Raw genomic sequence first — 22163 nt, 5'->3', positions numbered from 1 at the left:
GGACCTCAGCTCCAAAACTCACCAATAGGCTGCCTGAGTTGCCACTAATACCCACCGATCAGGACGAGGCCCTTCCAACCAATCAAGATGAGGCATTTTTCTTTCCCTTTCTCTCCTTAGCATACCGGGCCCAGGGGGAACCTGGGTTTTGTCTGTTTAAGCAGGGTCCCCACTCTGTTCCAGGAGACTACATTAAGTATCCTCTGTCAGTGCTGTGTCTCTTTTCGGCTCCAGCCGTAGCCTCTGTAAAGCCTTCTCGTGCCTTTGTTTTTGGGGGACTCAACTCATCGCTGTCATTGTAGGGCCAAAAACGCAATTCCGGTAATGTTTTTGAAGGATTTCCCTGGTGTACCATCTCAGAAACTAGGAGACGCCCAGCATTTAATAACTGCCGTATGTCCCACAAGTACCGTGTGAGATACTTCATCTCAAAAACCAGCGGTCAGGGGACTAGAGAGTGCCTGAATTCTGGCTCTCCACAGTGAGCGTGGCACTTACCCTCTTACCCTCTCTATGCCCACAGTCTTCTCATCTGTAAAATAGAAGCAAGGATATTACCTATTCCATAGGTTATAGCCAGGATGAGACAAGACACTCCATGTAGAACATTTAGTACAGCTAATTATGAATGCTACGCTTCTTGGGTTTTGAAAAAAACCGTCATATTCTAAACCACCCTTTTTGTGTATGATCACAAGTACAATAAATCACAGGATCGTAATGTTGAGAGGTTAACACGTTTAGCCTATAATATAGATAAAAGACTATATATCTATCTTTTTAAAAACAGCATAACCTCAGAGTGAAGTGTAAAGCTGCCAAGAAGGAGCCAGTCCTGTCTGAGGAGCATGTATGTGTCTGTGGGGTCAGCCGGCCAGGCTGCAGGGTCACCCGCAGACTGGGTGGCTTAACAGAGATGTATCATGGCTGAGTTCTGGAGGCTAGAAGTCCTAGATCAAGGTGTCAGCGGGGTGGTTTCTTCTGAAACCTCTCTTGTGGCTTGTAGATGGCTGTTTTCTCTCTCTGTCTTCACGTCGTCTTCCTTCCGTGCAGGCCCGTGTGCTAATCTCCTCTTCGTGTAAGGACACCAATCTTTGGATTAGGACCCACCCTAAGAACCACACTTTGACTACCTCGTTAAAGACCTAGCATCAAGTGCAGTCACGTTCTGGGACAATAGGGCCTTGGGACTTCAATACATGAATTTTGAGGGGTACACAATGCAGCTCGTAATTCATTATTTGTAATGAATTATTTGCCGATTCTAACCAATCACCACCCCCTTTATTTTACACGCTTTTGTCCTAAAGAGCATCTAGCCCTTACACCGATTTGCTTCCTTTCTGGAAAAGCGGATAGGCCTGCAGGTCTGAAGTTGAGTTTAAAACTAGTGGCAAATGAAAAACACAAATCATCGAGTGTTTCAAAAAGCCTTTAAATGATAGTTGAGTTGCATGAGGTACCAGAGAAGGATGTGGCAGGAGTCAGGACTACAGCGATCTTCAGCTGATTCCCTCTGGTGTGTTTCTGTGTATCTGTTGGCATGATGGTTCACAGCCCTCTCTGGAGCTCTCTGGATGGGATCTGAAACCAGCTGTAGGGGGGAAGGCAAGGAGACATGGAAGAAAGAGGCAGGCCACTTCAGTTTGGTAGGTGGCAGTTGTAATAAACAAAGGGAGCTTTCACGTCAGGTTTGTCTCATCGGGAGCAAGATGAATGGATCCCTGCATCCGCCTGCCATATCTTAAAAGTTCATAAAGAGGCCCCAAAAGGGTTCAGTCACGTATACCATGCAGGTGTTCTCAACACCACATCACCATCTCAAGGCTGTGTCCTTAGAGCAGCCTCTGGGGGCGGGAAAAGCAGGAGGACCCCACATCCCCAGGACGGGGGAGGAGGAGAGGAACCTCTAATACCCGAGTCCAGCTCGCAGGTCAATCGTGTCTTTTCAATGACCTTCTCCAATGTGGCAATATACATCATATGTATCATTGATTTCCTTTATTCTCATACCCTCTAGTTTCTGGAAACAGAAGGATGAATCACTACATTATCTTACAGAATACCAGAACCCCTGGGAGAATGGATCAGTTATGACACGGAAGGTGTAGAACAAAGAGCCTGGCTTTTTATTTATTTTTTTCAGTTTATTTATTTTGAGAGAGACAGAGAAAGCGAGCAGGGGAGGGGCAGAGAGAGAAGGAAAGAAAGAATCCCAAGCGAGCTCCACACTGTCAGCACAGAGCCCAAATGTGGGGCTCAAACTCCTGGAGCCGTGAGATCATGACCTGAGCCAAAACCAAGAGTCAGATGCTTAACCCACTGAGCCACCCAAGTGCCTCAAGAGCTTGGCTTTTTATTTATTTTATTTTATTTTATTTTATTTATTTATTTATTTATTTATTTATTTTTAAGAGCTTGGCTTTTTAAATGATTTCTGCTTTGTGGCAAGAAACTGCTAGGCGGATTTCACTTGCCTGCGGGACGTCTGGAAGGAGATGTAATATTGGAAATTTTCTCTGGGTAATTTCACCTATGGCACAATTTGCTCTGTCACCCGAGGAGTTTGTTGTAATACTCTGGTTCTTGGAACAGAAAAGCTGTTTAAACAAAGCAGTTTCTCCTCCGTGGTGATTTAACAATCTAGCAATGAGGAGGGAAAAAAAAAAAAAAACTTTCACAAAACTTGGCAACCTAAGCTCAAAATTCTTTCCGCATTTCAGGCAAGTATACATCCCCTTCACTTACAATTAAATCCCTTGGGTCACTCTCAACAGAAGCAAGACTTTGATTCCAAGTTAATAAAGTTGTTACTCATTGTCTTCAGCTGGGGTCTGTGAACTGGCCAAAAAAAACCTTAGGAATGGTTTGACTCTGTCTCTCGGCTCTAAATTATTTATGTGCATAATCATTAAGTAAGTGGTGTAAATATCTTATTTACATAAGGCAGAAGTGGTGTTTACAGATACAAAACCAAAGCTTAATTAGCAGTCAGTGTCTCCCCCCACCAAGAATTCAAGGTGCTGGGGGAGGGGCTTACTGCTGCCTCTCCAAGTTATCATCAGGTTTCCTTAATGTGGAAATTAGAAGGATGCATATCTGAGGTTGCTGATTTCTTTGGTGGTGGTGGTGAACTGTGAGTTTCCTTTCACGATTCAGATTTGGAGCAAAGCGGTGAAACTGCATTTTAAGGCCTGTTCTCCAATATCCCAGGGACTTCTTTCATATTTTCCCACAATGGACAGACTTTTTCCACTGACCTTAATTCTATATAACCTCAGAACAAAAGTTTCTTTTTTTTTTCTTTCTTCCTTTCTTTCCTTCCTTCTTTCTTTCTTTCTTCCTAACATTCTTTCACAAAGTTAAAAATCACTACCCTTTAGGGGCTCCTGGGTGGCTCAGTCGGTTAAGCGTCCGACTTCGGCTCAGGCCGTGATCTCACGATTCGTGAGTTCAAGCCCCACATCGGGCTATGTGCTGATAGCTCCAAGCCTGGAGCCTGCTTCAGGCTCTGTGTCCCTCTCTCCCTCTCTGCCCCTCCCCTGCTCACGCTCTGTCTCTCTCACCAAAAAAAAACTTTAAAAAGTAAAGTGTTTAGGGGCACCTGGGTGGCTCAGTCGGTTGAGCATCCAACTTTGGCTCAGGTCATGATCTCACGGTCTGTGGGTTCAAGCCCTGTGTCGGGCTGTGCGCTGACAGTTCAGAGCCTGGAGCCTGCTTGGGATTCTGTGTCTCCCTCTCTCTCTGCCCTCCCCCGCTCATGCTCTGTCTCTCTGTCAAAAATAAATAAACATTAAAAAAAAATTTAATAAAAATAAAAAAAAAAAAATCACTACCCTTTAACACCAGCAAGATGACTTAGATGACTATGTCTCTGGCTCTATCATTAAAAGGCTACTTCTGGCAAAATCTTAGATGCCCAGTTTGGACTATCAATTGTTTAGTAAGCACTTTGGAAGGGTTTCCTTAGTTCACTGACAATTAGTGAGGTAAAATAGTACTACCACTCAGTACCTGGGAGGGTTTTGTTTTGTTTTAAGGCATAATGTCTTAAGCCCTGGTGGACTGTAATAACCAGAAGACTTTGATGAAAGAGAACTACCCCCTGCTGTGAACAGCCAGGAGCAAAGTTAACCATTACAAAATACCAATTTTGCAAGAAATTATGTCACTGATGCAGAAGTTACTGGTTAACTGCAGTCCAGTGTCTGAATTAATGGAAAGAGCTGCCTTAGTGAACTATAATGTTCTGATGTCATTTAAAGTTTGGAAGTTCCAATTTAGAAAACTGGTATCGGTCAACAAGACATGACTAGCATAGCAAGTAGTATGATGGAAGCCAGATACCCTGGTACTTTCTCCTCACATATATTGATTTCTAACTTAATTATAAACTAACTCCAGAAGTTTCAATGATTGTGCAATATAACATTTTTCAGCCCATCAGATTTATGACCTATTTGATCATTTCCCAGTGACATTTTCAGATAGTGCAGAAAAACCATAAGGGGTGTAGATTTGAAAAGAACTTCTTAAAACATCTACGTGAACAAATGAGAAGGCTGTAGGTCCATTTAAGTTCACTTGCAGTAAAACCTTACCTATTTAAAACCCAGCACACCCTGAACCCTGCCTGATTTTTCCCATGATTAACTCAGTTTTCATCTGAAAGAGACAAATGAAAAAAAAATTAGTATCACGAATTTACTCGAGGCAGAAGGAGAAAGAGAGGAAAGAAAAAACAGATCACCACATTACATTTATTGCAAGATGCATATGTTTTTTCATCATCTCTGAAGTCAGGATGTGCCTTACAGTCAAGGTAGTCTTATACCTGTCCTTGACCAAGTGTGGTGTGTTGTGTGAGCAAGAAGGAATCAGGCCAAAAGGTTCATGTTGCCACCACCCAAGCTGAGAGATGTGCATGGTTAATACTTCATATGTGAAGCTTAGTTCCCTTTTTTACTCTTTTAATATTTATTTATTTTTGAGAGAGACAGAGAGAGAATAAATAAAATTTATTTATTTTTGAGAGAGAGAGAGCACAAGCAGAGGAGGGGCAGAGAAAGGGAGACACAGAATCCGAAGCAGGCTCCAGGCTCCAAGCTGTCAGCACACAGCCTGACACGGGGCTCAAACCCACGAACCTCAAGATCATGGCCTGAGCCTAAGTCAGACACCTAACCACTGAGCCACCCAGGCACTCCAATCATGGTATAATCTTTAAAAAATTCATTTAAGGGGCGAGCCTGGAGCCTGCTTCAGATTCTGTGTCTCCCTTTCTCTCTCTGCCCCTCCCTGGTTTGTGCTCTCTCCCTCTCTTTCCTTCCCTCTCTTTCTCTCTCTCTCTTTCCCTCTCAAAAATAAATAATAAACATTTTTAAAAATTAAGATTAAACTATGATTTAACATTGGAACAACAAGTCTTAGGAGTGTCTTAACGAATATTTTGCTTACATTTTCCCATTTATGTACACTGTTATACAATAGAAACCTATGTCTAAATAAAATCTGAAGAAGAGCTTTCAGTAAGTAAAACCTTAAAAAAAAATCTATGAGAAAGTATTGTGTCCTCGTTTATTTGAAATTATCTTCCTCGTTTGTGTGAAATTATTTTCCTTCTTAGGGTTCTGTCAAACACTGGGGCGTCTTGTCATCACAGGTGTCTTAACTGGAAGAAGGAATGTCATCCAGTGGGGTCAGTCCTCACAAATCTCTCTGACAGCCTTGCCCCAACACCTCATCCTACCTGACAAGCCCGCACCCCTCCTGCAGCCACCACTTCTCCACCCCCCAAATCAGAGAGCCCCCGAGAGCGTGGGAAGCAAAGCCGGCAGCCGCTTTCTCGGGATCCTGCCATCATCGGCCAACCATGATTGTAAGATGTTATGGCAATCAGAAGTCAGTTTACCTGGTATAAGACCCAGTGCCAGCGTATCACTCAGTAAGCAATTGCATTTAGCGTCATGACCCAGGTCACCAAAGCTTCACTGACTGTCGCAGAAAAGAAGAACACGGTCAGACGCATTCCCAGTAAGAAGGGTTGAAACAAAAAGTGTCATCTAGCTAACTACCCATAACTAAATCTGAGCCTCATTCCCTGCACCCCCTCTTCAGCTTAAATGATGCCGTCCTGTATCGTAATTTGGATCATAGGAGACATTTCCTTAGGCATTTAGGACTATATTAAAAATGTATGGTTGCATCTCTATCGGTTTCAAAATGTCACTTCTATGTCTGGTAAACTGCAGGAGGGGTGGCCCCAGACATTTCCAACATTCCCGGAAGAGTGAAATCCCATTCTTCCCAGATTATCCTAGATGGTTCAGACCTTAACATGGGCTTCCCGTTGTGCTGGGAGAGGAAAGAGGAGACAGTGATCTATCCTATGACAAGCTGGGTGTTTAGAAGACAGGAATGGTAAGATTTAATAAAACTTAATACATTTTTGAAAAATGTATACATTTGACATACATTCATGTAAATTTAACAAATAGAACACACGTCACACAAGGTTTTGCTCTACTGAATTCTCTCTCTCCCAATCTGAACTACTTTAAAGTAAATCTTCATCAGATTCACCGTATCGTGTTCTTGGCTGTCCTCCACAGCCAGTTCAAGCGTATGATAGTATGAAGGGCATGGACGTGTATTTTTTTAAAGCCTAGAAGTGTAAAACTTATTAGGCCTACTATCTTCACAAGCGAAAACTTAAAACTTTTGATAGATGCTAAATCTTCATAAAAAGGAAAAAACTAATGATGAAACACACACACACACTGCCTCAGATTCGACACCTCCTCATCGTACCGGCAGATGGATACTGCACCGATTAGCAGGGGTCTGCGCGTATGTGCTCTCTTCAAAGTGCAAGAGGTCAGTTCGAACACTTTCAGTCTGAGAGATTCTTTAAAACGGTTGCGTGGGACAGCAATCTTTTGTGTAAATTCTACCTTGCCCTACTGCTTTCCAAAATTACAACTGCGAAATAAATGCAGTGGCAGGTGGGCACAAGCTTAGATCATAAGAACGGAGAGGTGTTTGGACTCCCGACGTGGATGGTGGTGATGGTTACATTTAGGTGCCGACTTGACGGGGACACAGAGTGCCCAGGTTGAACAGTATTTCTGGGTGTCTGTGAGGGTGTCGGCAGATGAAATTAGCACTTGAAGCAACAGACGCAGGAAATTGTTGTTGCCAGTGTGGTGGGCGTCATTGAATGGGTGGTGGGCTTGACTAGAAAAACCAAAGCAAACCAGCAGAGGAATTCACCACTTATTTCTCTTCGGCCTCCCTGCTTGACCTGGGATGTCTGCTCTCATCTTCCGCTCCCAGACTGGCCCTTCCACCATTGGGTCCCCTGCCCTCGGGCCTCAGACTCAGGCTGAATCACACCACAGGCTTTCCTGGGTCCGCAGTTTGCAGACAGCAGATTGGCAGACGTTGGAACTTCTCAGACATTATCAAGTGGGCCAGTTCTTCCTGACAAATCTCCTTTCCTCCTGTTGGTTCAGCTCCTCTGGGAAATCCTGACTAATACACTAACTGTGCCTCTGATTCCTAGGTTAGGAATTCCCTGTATCACTTACCTCTGAAAGCGTGTATTAAAATAGTCAATAAATGAATAAGCAAGCACAGGAATAGTGCTCCCTCCTGTGGCCAAAGTTCTGAAAACTTTACAAACGTGGGAAAGCTAGCTCTTGGACCCCCCAGGTGGATCACAGACCCAGACCCCAGAGATCCCAATTTGCCACTGCAGGTCCTGGGTATAGACAGGATCATGATTTTATTTTTTTTTAATTTTTAAAACATTTTGGTAATGTTTATTTATTTTTGAGAGAGACAGAGACAGAGCACGAGCGGGAGAGGAGCAGAGAGAGGGGGAGACACAGAATCCCAAGCAGGCTCCAGGCTCTGAGCTGTCAGCACAGAGCTGACACTGGGCAAACCGTGAGATGAGATCATGTCCTGAGCCAAAGTCAGACACCCAACCAACTGAGCCACCTAGGCGTCCCAACAGGATCATGATTTTAAAAGCTGGACTCGTGGTTTGTGGTAATGGATGCAAATAAATCAGGACACATGTTTAAGTCATAAAGAATAAAATTTAATTCAGTGCTACAATCCGGTAATGTTAGATTTGCACTTTTGAATGTCTACTATGTGTGAAGAAAATGTCAAAATTTAAAGAGGTCTAACTTGCAAAAGGAGAAACGGTCTTGGGGTTGGTGGATTCTTCTAATTCTTATAAAATACAGTGGTTCCCAGTCAGAAGTGATTTTGCTGCCCAGGAAAAAGTGACCACGCCTGGAGACATCTTTGGCTTCACATCTCAGGGCCCGTGTGCTGCTAGGACCTAGTAGGTCAGGGCTGCTTCTAAATGTCCTACAATGCCCAGGACAGCGCTCCCCGCCAATAATGAATCACCTGATCCAAAATGTCCGTAGAGCTGAGGTTGAAAAACCTTGATACAAGAATGCTCTGTAATCCTTTCCATTCCTATGCAATATATAAACCTTCAGCTTGTACGCAGTACTTATTCAGTGCAAAACCAAGTACGTTTTGCTAAATTTCCAGCAATAAAGCCAGTAACTCAGAAAGGAAGATTCTTATGAATCATGAATCACGTCTGACTACATTCTTTTGGATTATGTATTTTTTCTTGGAACATGATATGCTAACAATTTTCAGCCATTGTTTTTCAAAATAGAAAATGTATTTGGGTGTTTTGGTTGATACCCTCCATGAGATATAAATTTAGATATTCTTGTCCCTCAGAGAAATACTAGAAAGGTGAAATTGTTTAAATTAACTCTACATGGGGCTGAAATGTTTTCATTAGAAAAACATGCCTGCTAGCAACAGGTGCATCGAGAGCAGGAGAAAGGAGAGAGAAAGATCGACTTTAACATAGTCACCCCTCTGGCAACCATGGAAAAGCATTTCTTTTAGGACCAGGATCCCCAGCCTGGGATGCCCAAATCCTGAGGCTCTGTGACAATAAGGAGAGTCTGAAAGCTACTTTCAACGTTTTAGAAATGACTTAATAATAATTGACCATTTATCTACTCGAAAACATATCAGACTCACTAAAAAGCAAAACAACACGTGCAGACACTTATTACATACAAGTTTATTTCATCTGATGTAATATTGTAGGAATTGCCAGATCTCTCTGGGAAGGAGGGAAGTAACACAAAGCATCCTTTGTGATTAAACAAGAAGTTGGAGACTACTGCCTTGAGGAAACCTGGCAGTTAGATGAGGCTGTCTGGGAAACTAAAGCAGTAACACAATGTTGCACGGACCTTGTCCTCCGGTTTACTGCTTGTGGTGCTTAGTGCATGCTTGGTATATAACAGAAAACGCAATACGTAGTCGGGGTTGAGGCAGAACTTTCAAAAGAGTGAACTCCACTTCAGAATGATGGCAGTGGCAGTAAGAAAGCCCCAGGGAAAACAGTGGAGGGACAGTGCGCCAGACTTCCAAACCCATCAGAGAGAGCCTTCCTCCCACCCACCCCCCCCACCCCCCCCCACCAAGGACCTACATTCATTTTTACTAAGGAGAAGCCTGGGTTGTTTTCTTAGGGAACTTAACGAAGACTCAAACTATGGTAACTTCTAGTCCCCTTTACCTTCACTACCTTCCCTACCTTCCCACTGTAGTCAAATACAGCAAGCTCTCAGAGTGACTCCACTATTTTATTGGGGGCTCCTACCACTTGGGCTAGTCCATGCTGGACCACAGGGCCCATCCCCTTAATCTCTTGGGGACCTCCTGCTCCAGGTTCCGGTATTGGTTGGTGTCCCCTGGAGAATGTGATCTGGACCCTTCCTCCTTTCACATCCTCCCCAGGCAACCTCCTACATGCCCACAACTTCACTTATTTCTACATGCCCAAGCCCCACATTTCTCCGTCTAGCCCACCGCTTTATCCCCTACTCCAGACCAACGTTATCTAGATATGTACTCGGCAATCTCAAACCCAACAGGTCCAAAATAGAATTCCCACTCTTTCCGCTGAACTCTTCTTCGTCCGGGTTTCCCTTACTCAGTACATAGCACTATCCACCACCATCTTGCTTCTCTCAGAATCATGGGTTCATTGTTACTTTCTGCTATTGAATGAATGGTGTCCCCAAATGCATATCTTAAAGCCCAAACCCCCAGGACTTCAGAACATAACATATTTGGAGAGAGGGCCTTTAAAGAGGTAATAAAAATGAGATTATTAGGGTGGGTCCTGATCCAATCGAACAGGTGTCCTTACAAGAAGAGGAGATTAGGACACACAGAAACACCAGGGATGTATATGTGCAGAAAAAGGCACAGGGAAGGGCACCATCTACAAGCCAAGCAGAGAACCTACCAACACCTTGATCCTGGGCTTCTAGGGTCCAGAACTGTGAGAAAGAAATGTCTGTTGTTTAAGTCTCCAGTCTGTGGAATTTTGTTACGGCAGCCCCAGCAGGCTTATGTGCCTTCTCCCTCTTACCAATCACCTGGTCCTACCCGCTCTACTTCTATATATCTCTCCAGTCTTTTCTCCCCATGACCGTTCTCCCTGCCCTCACCCAGCATCCCCTCAAGTCTTGTCTGGATGCCTACAGAAGCCTCCCAATGGTCTTCCGGCTCCTCCTCTTCCCCTGCCCCATACACTCCCGTCTCCAAAGATGTCTCCAGGGTGGTCATCTAAGAATGAAAATGGAATCCTTCCCCCTAGCTTAAAGCCCTTTGATACTTTCCCTATTTCTCACAGAATGAAATCCAAACTCCTTAACGTGTATAAAGCCCAGGACAATCTAGTTCCCACCTGCCCCTCTGGCCTCACCTAGACCCACTCGAGGGCCTCATCCACCATGCGTCGTCAGACACCTCTGGCAATTCTTCCAATGACCAAAAAAACCCCACTTGTTTTCCCACGCATTTTTCCCCTTTTTGGAAATGTTTCTCAGTCCCTCCTTGTTGCTAATGTTTATGCATCCCAGTCTCAACCAAACTGTCATTTCCTGAGAAAGGGTTTCCCTGACCTCGCCTGTTGGTTCACCGCATCCAAGTGCCCTGAGACCCTGCACTGGTCACTGATAGTTCTTCTCACAAGGGAAATTAAACAGTTGTCTGCATTATCATGTTTCTCAGGTGAGCTCCCCAAGAGTAAAATCAATCTCTTTATTTTGTATTCCCTGGACCAAGTACAGTGCCTGGACCATATTTGTTGTGAAGGGAGAAGAGTAACCAGAACATACATCTGAGGCTCCGAAGGAATTTACTTCTTACTAAAGGCCCACAATTCTTTGGCAGGAGGCTTTGATTTGAATTCTGAAGCCAAATATTAAAGAGCCACAAAAGGTCGAACTTAACAGTAAATTAAGCTGAAGGGAAACATAAAACTATAATATGTCTTGTTTGCTTTTGATCTGTAGCGTGTATTTCCCCTCAGTAAAATTATTTTGTACTGGAAATGACTGGAGGAGCTTGGCTGGAATAAGAGGTTTGAGGACACCACTAAAGACTTAAAGGAGGTATTACGGGGAGAGAAGGGGGGCAGGGACTGAGAGAGGGCAATGAAATAATCATCGGGTGGTAGTGAGGGCACAGATGGGGCCCCGAATTTTATGGGCCCCCATCAACTAGGATTTAAGCTACACGAAAGCAGGGTATGCATTTTCTGGGGCTGCCGTAACAAAGTACCAGAAAACGGGCGGCTTAAAACAACAGAACATTATTCTTTCACGGTTCTGGGGGCTAGAAGACCAAACTCATGGTATCAGCAAGACCTCGCTCCCACTGAAGGCTCTAGGGGAGAATCCATCCATGCTTCTTTTGGTTGCTGGTGGCTTCTGGTGCTCCTTGGCTTACAGCTGAATCACTCCAATCTCTACTCCCACCTTTACATGCTGGTCTGCTAGGTCTGAGCGTTCAAGCCTCCCTCTCCTTTCTCTGATAAAGACTACTAGTCACTGAATTGAGGGCACACCGTAAATCCGCGATGATCTCAACTTGAGATGCTTAACTAGTTGAACCTGCAAAGACTCCTACTTCCAAATAGGGTCACATTCTGAGGTTCCGAGCGAACATAAATTTGGGGGGGGCGGGCAGCATTCTACTCACTACAGACAGGTACTTTGTTTCCTTCACGCATTTACCCCAGAACCTAAAATAATACTTGGCACATTGTCATGCTCAGCAAGTACTTGTGAAATAAATAACTTCATTAATGAATAAAAGAAGTGCAAAGGATCGAGGGTGCTGAGGAACGTAGGTGTTTCCGCTGAAGTGCCAAGATAGGGTACCAGCACCAAGGTCAGTTACCAACTTCTGAAGGGAATTTATAGAGAAGCCACTACACAGGTGGACCTCTCACCCAGGTGGAAGATGTCAAAGGATCAGAAGACTGAAGACTGAGGCCAGACATGGTGTGGAAGATTTAGAAACACTTCCAGAGAAAGGGGTAAGGAGAGTGCTTGCCACTCACTTCAAGTCTATTGAGAGGGACATCTTAAGATCACTCTGAGAGCTTGAAGATGTCACAGGCTTGTACCTAAGCAAAGGATAGCAGCTCTATGCTGGGGAAGTAATTGTGCTCCCTTCTAATGGTGCATGAATCCTGGGGTGAACATGTGACAATGGGAAATCAGTCTGGGTTGCTTTTTAAAGGATCCTGCCCAAAAGAGCAGCAGGTTGGGAAAAGAGGAGCCTGGTCATTTGAGGCAAGAAGAGGCAGAATTTGCAAGTGATCAGGAGGGTCACTGTCTGCATCAAAGGACTGGCAACCAAATGGGCCTGGAGGGAAGAGGGGAAGGTCTTCCAGAGAACCCGTGGACATGCCCTCAATGGGGTCAGCTTCAATATCTGCCCTGCCTATAGAGAGCACGATGCTGCCTTTCAGTCAAAGACTCGTTCATTCTAACTTGGCTTCACTGCCCCAGCAGAGTCAGAAATGGCAGCCATGGAGTAAGAAAAGGAGTGGGAAGGGGTTGGGGGAGCTGTCCAAAATCTCTATCCACACCAAAAATTCTTGTTTGCCTCCAGGCCCAACAAGGAGAGAGGTACCAAGTCCTTTCTTTGAATGAAGATTGCAGCTGTGATTAGTATAAGGGGTCTGATACTGCAAATTACTGAATTGAAATTGGTATATGGAGTGGACGTTTTCAATTACTGAATTGATAACAGAGTGAACATAGGGCCAAGGGACCAGAGGAGTCATGGGACCTACCCAAGTTTTCAAGAGGCTGGAGAAGGACTAGCCCCACTCAGCAGGATTGGAGGGACAAAAATAAAGTAGTTTCTAGGATTACACCCCTGAATGCTACATGTTCCAAGTACTAAGTCACAGAGGTTTCAGATGGTCAGTTACATAATCCAGGCTAGGTAGAGAAGGGAGGACAGCCAGCAAGGGTCTGATGGGAAAATATAATTGTGGGCATAAAGCCTCCAGAAGGCTAGTGTCAGAGAGTGTGTTACTGGTATGGCTTTCCTGACATGAAACATTTCTAGGTAAGAATACAATCCAGAGGTGGGGATGAGGTAACCGACATGCTTTGGAGCTCAAGAGGTGAGAAAAGAGATTAAAGAAACTTAAGGCAGGGTGCTTGGGTGGCTCAGTCAGTCAAGCGTCCAACTCTGAATTTCGGCTCAGGTCATGATCTCACGGTTCTCAAGTTTGAGCCCTGTGCTGACAGCGTGGAGCTTGCTTGGGCTTGTCTCTCTCTCCCTCTCCCTCTCTCTACCCCTCCCCTGCTTGCTCTCTCTCTCAAAGTAAATGAACTTAAAAAAAAAACAAACTTAAGGCTAAATTGTCATATAGGTGCAGAAGTCTTCTGGGATCTTGTCACGGCTTGGGCTGAATAGGAAGATGACTATTCAGACCCCAATCCCTACCCCTACGGAAACTGCTCCTGTCAAGATCACCAGGAAACTCCAGTGTCACTTCCAACATAAGCAATTCCCATTTCTCATCTTACCTGTCAGTAGCATCTGACGTAATTGAGCACTTCCTCTTTCTTGAAACACTTTCTTCACTTTGCTTCAAGGATTCCACCCTCTGATTTTACTCCTCCTTCCTGGCCACCCCTTCTCATATTCTTCTGCTGGATCCACCTCTTTTTTCGCCGATTAAATGCTGGAGGATCTAGGGCTCAATCATAGAAACTTTTCTCTTTGCTGTCTCGCTTCCTAAGAGATCATACCCAGTCTCATGGCTTTAAATACCTCTACACAGCTCCCAATGTATATGTTAGCACCAACATCTCCCCCAAACTCCAGACTGCTCACTTGATATCAATGCTTAGATATTTGATTTAGCATGTCCAGAATCAAACACAATGCCATAACCTGATCTCCAACTTTCTCCGCTCTCAAATTCCCTCTCACTAGATGCCATCATGATTGCCCAGTTGTTTAGGAAAAAAAAAAAAAAAAAAGTAGTCAACTTCTATGCCTCTTTGCTTACATCCCATCTGCAAATCTTGTCAACTAGATCTTCAACATATAGGACCAAGCTCGCCCTGTCTCCCATCTCCATCTTGGCACAAACCATCATTGCCATCTCTCTGCCTCCACACTTGACTCTCTGTAATCTCTTCCCCACACAGAATCATCCATTTAAACATACCTCAGATCTTTACCTCGCTGCTCATTGAAGTCCCCCTATGGTGCCTACCCTTCTCAGGTTAAATCCCAAACCCTTGACATGAATTGCAAGGTGATGTGTCTGGCCATTTCCCAGAGCTTCTCTAGGGCTCTGCAAGGCCATCTTAAACAGAGCTGTCTCATTGAGCTGGGGGGGTCAAGTTTTTTTAAAAGAATTATCACACATTGTCTCAAAGAAAGGTCTCTGAAGGCGTGTTTTAGGAAGAACTGCTTCATCACTGAAGCGCTTAGTAAAATGAAAAATCTGTGAGGTACGTTCTTTCCAGATTTTAAGGCTTGATGTGATCCTTTGCTCTCAGTGCTGAAGTCAAACACCCCCTCTTCTGTGAAGTCTTCTGTCTGCTGGCTTCCTGATTCAGCTTCATTCCCAATACCCTACAGAAAAAACAAAAAGTTCTCCATTGTTCTGTGTTTATACACAGTGATTGGGAATCTGTGAAGCTCATGTCTGTCTTGTGTTACTACTCTGGAAGGCACAAGTCTACTAACTCACGCTTTAAAAATATGCATATATATATATATATATATATATATATATATATATATATATATATATATATATATATATACTGGGTGCCAGGGTGACTCAGTTCATTGAGCTTCTGATTCTTGCTACCGGCTCAGGTCCTGATCCCTCAGTGATGAGTTCAAGCCACTAGTGGGGCTCCTGGCTGGGCATGGGGCCTGCTTGGAATTCTCTCTCTCTCTCTCTCTCTCTCTCTCTCTCTCTCTGCTCCTCCCCTGCTTGTACACAGGCATGCTCCCTCAAAATAAACATTAAAAAAAATAAAAATATACACATATACTGTATTTAATCACTTCTAAAACCCACTTTTTAAATAAAGACTGAAATTGGGAGGCACCTGGGTGGCTCAGCTGGTTAAGCCTTGGACTTGATTTCAGCTCAGGTCATGATCTCATTGTTCATGGAATGGAGCCATGTGGGGCTCTGCACTGACAGTGTGGAGCCTGCTTGGGATTCATTCATATTCTCTCTCTTTCTCTCTCTCTCTCTCTCTCCCTCTGACCCTCTCCCACTGGCTAGCCTGTGCATGTGCACAGGCTCTCTCTCTCAAAATGAATTAAAAAAAAAAAAAAAGACTGAAATTGGGATGAGTCTTAAAATGATAGAAAGCATAATTTCTCAGCACTTTTTCTTTCTTGCTGGTACATAAAATAATGCTACCTTGGAATTGATACTATCTTACAGTTGATTAAATACGGAGTGTAAATCTTGTGAGTTTATGTGCTTCCATCTTCACCAGCAGAAGTTTAGTCCGTCATTCCATATGACAGTTGTTTCTGCTACAATACACTTAAATATGAATTGAGTTAGGAACGGGGTATAAGTTCCTCACTTCCAAACTGCGTATCTGATCCTCAGTGCAAAGACGCTCCAGAAACGGCAAAGCATTATGGTCGTGTATTTCTTCACATCCAACCATCACCCATCACTAGCAACGACCCACCCTTTACGCTCCAGCCTGACCTCTGCAAGGTCGCAGAGGTTAAGCGCCGGCTCCGCAGCTGGGGTGGCGCAGGTAAGCGCGCCCCGCCCACCTACCCCCCACCCCCCCGCGACTTGCCTCGTAAGGGACGCGAACTCTGATTGGCCAAGGGACTCAAGGAGCCTGCCCAAAGTCACCTTCCGAGCATGCGCGGGAGAGGAGGTGCAGGCGCGGCGCTATCCGCGCATGCGCCGTACGCAGCCGTCGCTCTTTAAAGCGGCCGCGCGGGGCCGCGTTTTGCCGGCCGACCCGCCAGCGTCCGGCATGAGGGGTTGGGGTGTTGCTGTCACTTCCTGCTCGCTCAAGCACCATGGATCGCCTGCGGAGCCTGAGCCGGCTCCTGCCCCGGCGCACGTTGTGCGCTCTGGCCCAGGGCCTGACGCCTGGGGCGCGCCCAGTTGCCGCCTGCGGCCGCGCGGCCCACATCCTCGGGCGGAGCCGGGCCGCGCCGCTGTGCGGGCCCCGCCGGCCCCCAGTGGCAGGTACGGCCCTCTCCGCGGCCCTGGACGCCGATCTTGCGTCGACCTCAGGGCCCTGACCCGACCGTCCGACCCTGCGCAGGCCTCAGCCCCGAGTCCGCCCTTGGGGCTCCCGCCCGGGGGTCCGCCCAGCGCCGAGGTCCCCACGCCCCTCGCTGCAACCCTCCCTCTGCAGTGCTCCAGGGGGAAGAATGTTCTTAACGAGAATTTCTTCCTAATTCCTTATATGGTAGCTCTGAAGCCTGAAATAATTGTCTGTTACTTTCTTTTCCAGTCTTCTTTCCCTTCCTGATGGACACTGGTAACCCTTTACCCATTGCTCAAGTGAGGAATGGGGACGCACCTATAAATAAGGCTGAAAACTTGGGAGACTTCGTAGTAAGAGTTGCTCCCGAGGAAGCTCTGACTTAGTTTTCCAGTGCAGTGTGACAGCCGCAGGGGTCCGAGCAATGGCGAGGAGGAGGAATCGGAGCTGTTAATGTTTTCACCATGTGATACAGCATAATGATCACATTTCCCCAAGTGTGAGAATGTGGGTGAGAATACTCAGAAACGAGCGACGTTACAATGTATGGCTCCTCAAAAGTATTGCGCTGCCCTCTAGTTAAGTTTTCTCAGTTTTATTCTCAAAAGCTTTCTGAAGTACAACTCGCCATCACCACGTCCTTCCCCACGCTCAACAGGGAGTCTGTATTCGGGTACATCGCATTTTCCCTCCTTTAATAATGCTCGGGATCCCAGTTTCAGCCCATCTGATGTTTTAGGACAAACGTTGAGATTCACAATCCCCAATTTGGAAACACTTTATCTAACTTGTGGTTGATTAGCAAATGCTGATTTATTATTGCTCTTTTACTTTTATTCACCTGACTCTTATAATTTGTATTTTGTAAAGGGGAAACAAGCAGCCCCAGATGCTGACAATTACATGAGTCACTAAGTGTATGTAATGGGAAAGAATAAGATGGGAAAGGAGACTGTGTCTCCACATTCTGTGGAGTCCGTGTGATTACTTTGGAAGTGTAAAATAATTGGTAATTTTTTTTACACCTTCTTCCCATTCCTTTTTGGTATTTTGAATACAGCATCCTTTGTGTCATTAAATCGACATGGTTATTCTTCAGAACTCACTGCAACTCAGTCTAATTACATGTTTTAAATAGATTTATTTTCGAATAAGGATTTGTTTTCATTCCAATTCATTGGGTTATCTTCTGAGTATGGGATCTGCATTCCAGTCCAATGGGTTATCACATAAGTATTTACTGTGTAAAGTATATGTGTGGAAAAGTTAATACATGGAAGTAAAATCTATAGGTTTCATGACTTAGAGATCCAATAATCCTGATCCTAGAATGCTGAAACGGGTTTTACTTGCAATCTGTTTTCTAAAATATGTCTACCAATATAATTTTCATGAGAATCCTTTCTAAATTCTGCAAAAAAAGATGCACATTTTCTTTTAATCTCAGAACAGGGTTATACGTTTGTGCAATCAACTCTGAGACAGCAGTAATCATTAGAAAAAAGGTGGTTGGAATCTGTAAATTATTCTAGTACCTCACCTAAGCCATTACTTTTAAAAATCATTCCCTGCCAGATCTAATATAATCACCTACAAGTGTTAAAAGGGACATTCCTCTAGGAATTCCTCATTCCTCTAGGAAAAATGTTTCCAAAAAATAGTCTGAAGACTTCCGCATACTATAAGAGCTCTCTATGTTAGCCATACGTTGAAACCTGTTGTATGACCACAGAGAATTCCCTGATTTATTCTTCAGGTGAAATGCACCGGTTTAGAACTTCTGATGTCTCTCAAGCCACTTTAGCCAGCGTAGCCCCGGTGTTTACTGTGGTGAGTATGGATGGTACATTTGATAACTTACAGAAGGTACTTCCTGTACTTATTAAGTTAACTGGGGTGGACTGGTCAGCCAAGATAATACTTATTTTTTGTTTCATAGTGAATCATTATACTTGTAAGTCATGTCATCTTTGTGTTTTGTTTGGTGACCTGAGTGCCAGCTAGATTTGCTTAAGAGCAGCCTTGAAACTTCGGTGTTGAATGTGGAGGTCTTCTTTTGATACTAGAACTGGTCACTCGAATCACAGCTCCTCACTGCCTCCTCAAGATTTCCCCGTGAATATGTTTAGAAGTCCTTGAAGGCTGTTCGCCATACAGGGGCTTGAACCCGTGCTATGCAATATAATATATGCAGAAGCATGTGGAAACGAAAAGTGTAGTGTTTAAGAGTATATGCTTTTTTAAAAAAAATTTTTTTTAACGTTTATTTTTGAGACAGAGACGGAGCATGAATGGGGGAGGGGCAGAGAGAGAGGGAGACACAGAATCTGAAGCAGGCTCCAGGCTCCGAGCTGTCAGCACAGAGCCCGACACGGGGCTCGGACTCACGGACCGCGAGATCATGACCCGAGCGAGCTGAAGCTGGACGTTTAACCGACTGAGCCACCCAGGCGCCCCAAGAGTGTATGCTTTAAAGGTTCATGATCTCTGCGATGATCTGAAATGATTCAGGGGGGAAAATGAGTAAAATAATAAGAATAATGTGTATCACAGACACGTATCTAAGAAAGAGAAGTAGGCCATTGGGGCAAAATCGTAGCAAAAGAGGACTCTAGGTGAAAGTTGCACAGGATTTGGTTGTAAGATATTGCAGGTTTTTTTGTAGGGCTTTACCTTTTTCAAAACAACAGTTGAATTTAAAAAAAATAATGTGCCTGTTCTGAACGAGCATTCCTAAATTCAGAACTCAGCTCTACCTCTGTTAACTGGGCAGACTTGGACAAGGTGTGATAACATTTTTGTGCCTTAGTTTTCTCATTGGTATACACTGGGGGTAATAGTACCTGGTAAAGTTCAAATTAACTCTCAACTGTGTGTGAAACCCTTAAGATTCAGGAATAAGACAAAGATGTCCACTCTTACCATTACTGTTTAATACAGCACCGGAAGTCCTAGCCTCAGTAATCAGACAACAAAAAGAAATAAAAGGCATCCAAATCAGCAAGGAAGAAGTCAGGCTTTCGCTATTTGCAGACAACATGGTACTCTAGGTGGGAAACCTGAAAGACTCCACCAAAAAATTGCTAGAACTAATTAACACATAAATTTACTAAGTCACAGGATATAAAATCAAGGTGCAGAAGTCTGTTGCATCTCTATACACCAATAAGGAAGAGGCATAAAACCGTTAAAATAGTGCCTCACATGGTAAGCGCTTGATATATATTAGCCATTATCATCATCATTATTCAGGTTTATGAACATAAGAACTTTTCTTTATAAACTGTACAAAGCAGGGGTGCCTGGGTGGCTCAGTCAGTTAAGCGTCTGACTTCAGCTCAGGTCATGATCTCATGGTCTGTGAGTTTGAGCCCTGCGTTGGGCTCTGTGCTGACAGCTCAGAGCCTGGAGCCTGCTTCAGATTCTGTCTCCCTCCCTTTCTGCCCCTCCCCCCATTCACAATCTCCCTCTCTCTCTCTCTCTCTCTCTCTCTCTCTCTCTCTCAAGAATAAACATTAAAAAAATTTTTTAAGAATAAATTCAGAAGTTAAATACTGAAAGAAGGTTCTTTGCAGGTGAAATCATTGTGTACCAAAAAAACTTAAGAAAATCAGTTGATACTATTTGAAAGGAAAGCTCACTAATCAGCTCATTTTCTAGGTTATGTTACTTTATAAGATAAACATTTTTTTATTTAAAAAAATTTTTTTTAACGTTTATTTATTTTTGAGACAGAGAGACAGAGCATGAACGGGGGAGGGTCAGAGAGAGGGAGACACAGAAACTGAAACAGGCTCCAGGCTCTGAGCGGTCAGCACAGAGCCCGACGCGGGGCTCGAACTCACGGACCGCGAGATCATGACCTGAGCCGAAGTTGGCCGCTTAACCGACTGAGCCACCCAGGCGCCCCGATAAACATTTTTTAAAATCATAGTTTGTATGATCTTTATCAAAATATTAAAGAAAAAATGGTGAATATTGACCTGCAAAAATATTCATATATCGTTAAGTTGGAAAAGGAGGCACGACTGCAAAGAAGTGTGTGTAACATGAATATATTGAAGAGGAAAAAGGCTGGGAGAACGTTTAGTAAAATATTGGCATGGCTTTCTCTAAAATTTGTCATTTGGGGTGATTAGTTTTATTTTACTTTATTTTCAAACTTTCTTCAGCTGGCATGTGTATTTGTGAAATTAAGGAAACCTAGTCTGTATTACACAAAATAGTTCCTTTTGATGTAAATTTGCCCTTTGATGGCTTATGGTACTCATATTTATGTTGATCTTACCTTGCTCATGAGAAACCAGCTAAAATATATACTGTGGGATGTTGTTCTTTTGCTGTTAACACAGCATGCATACGCTTCCATGGTAATAACCCAGCATTTGTTTCTTCAACTATATCTTAGGGTCTTTCTGGAAATGGATATTTAACAGTAATTAGTGCAGCCTAGTACATAGTGATTCATTAAATGTTATTTGACACATTCAAACTTGACAAGTATTCTGTACTTGTGGACAAGTATTGTAGAAAAATGTTCCCTCTGCTTTCTGGGAAATAGGTAGATTTTCTGCATTGTGTCCTCTCTTCAAACTATCAGAAGAGGCCTTTCAGTAAATCGTTATTGATTCCCCTACACTCACCAGAGACACTTGATAGCCTCCAGTAGATCCTTAGATTCACAAGATGAGCCACAGTTGGTCTCAGTCTACTCAGAAGGATGAAGGATAGGAAACACAGAAGGGCAGCGTCAGATGTGTCCTCTTCAAAAGAAGCCCTTGCAGCCATCCAGCAGCTTCTCTGGACCCCATGTGACAGCTCAGGTACAAGGAGTTGATGTTCTTAAAGGTGGGTATGAGTTACACCTTGGCTCAGAATCCCCACACCTTGTAGTGCCGTTGTCTCCTATAACCAGCTCCAGGGCCCATCCAGGGCTTCCGCAAGGAACGCGGCCAGTTACAAGAGCAACCATATGCTCCAGGAAAAGCAGAGCCCTGGCTTTCCACGAGGTTTCTAATTTGTCCACAGTCTTCCTGGTCCTGTGCGGTCTAGCAGGTATCAGGCGTTTTTACCAGAAGCAATGTTGCCTATGACACATTGATACTCCTTTATCAGATTTCCAGTGGAACCAAGACAGAAAGTTAATCCAAGGTCACATTTATCCTAGCAAATTAAAGAGATTCTTTTAAACCTTAACTCCTAACCGAATTTAACCTAAAGAAGCTGTTATGGTTTATCTGTGCATTTTTTTTTTTTTTTTGTATTTGGGAGGTATAATACCATATGGTATAATACTATAAATAGTCCACTCATTTGGGAGAAAATAATATTTTGTTTTTATTATCTTTCTTCAGACAAAATTTGACAAAGAGGGAAACGTTACTTCTTTTGGTGAGTATGTTTAATTTTCTTGTAAATTACTTTTCTTTTTTAATCAGTGAGTGAATGAATCTGATGGAAATTAAAAAATTGTAGTGTTTTGAGTAGGATTTCCTT

At 43.9% G+C, this 22163-nt stretch overlaps 1 protein-coding gene and 1 long non-coding RNA gene across 3 annotated transcripts in view; one reads left to right on the top strand and one right to left on the bottom strand.

The window, feature by feature from the left end:
* Nucleotides 1-256: 256 nt before the first annotated feature.
* Nucleotides 257-16187, bottom strand: LOC132666656 (uncharacterized). Its single transcript, XR_013555485.2, has 6 exons — nt 16014-16187; nt 13968-15030; nt 5912-5994; nt 4602-4665; nt 1464-1594; nt 257-532 (listed from the first exon to the last, which is right to left on the bottom strand). It is a non-coding gene; the product is annotated as an uncharacterized LOC132666656 (long non-coding RNA).
* Nucleotides 16188-16246: 59 nt separating this feature from the next.
* The window catches only part of MRS2 (magnesium transporter MRS2), a 34531-nt gene continuing 28614 nt past the window's right edge, over nt 16247-22163 (top strand). For both annotated transcript variants that reach the window (XM_060614670.3, XM_060614671.3), the window contains exons 1-3: nt 16247-16645; nt 18424-18497; nt 22022-22058. In XM_060614670.3, the coding sequence (XP_060470653.1) occupies nt 16474-16645; nt 18424-18497; nt 22022-22058 (283 nt within the window). In that variant the 5' untranslated portion in view covers nt 16247-16473. The remainder of the gene's footprint in view (nt 16646-18423; nt 18498-22021; nt 22059-22163) is intronic.

This window comes from Panthera onca, chromosome B2 (genome assembly GCF_046562875.1).
Source record: "Panthera onca isolate mPanOnc1 chromosome B2, mPanOnc1 haplotype 2, whole genome shotgun sequence".
Classification (NCBI taxonomy): domain Eukaryota; kingdom Metazoa; phylum Chordata; class Mammalia; order Carnivora; family Felidae; genus Panthera; species Panthera onca.
The sequence above is the reverse complement of the archived record's forward strand: the minus strand, read 5'-3'. Positions and strand labels throughout refer to the sequence as shown.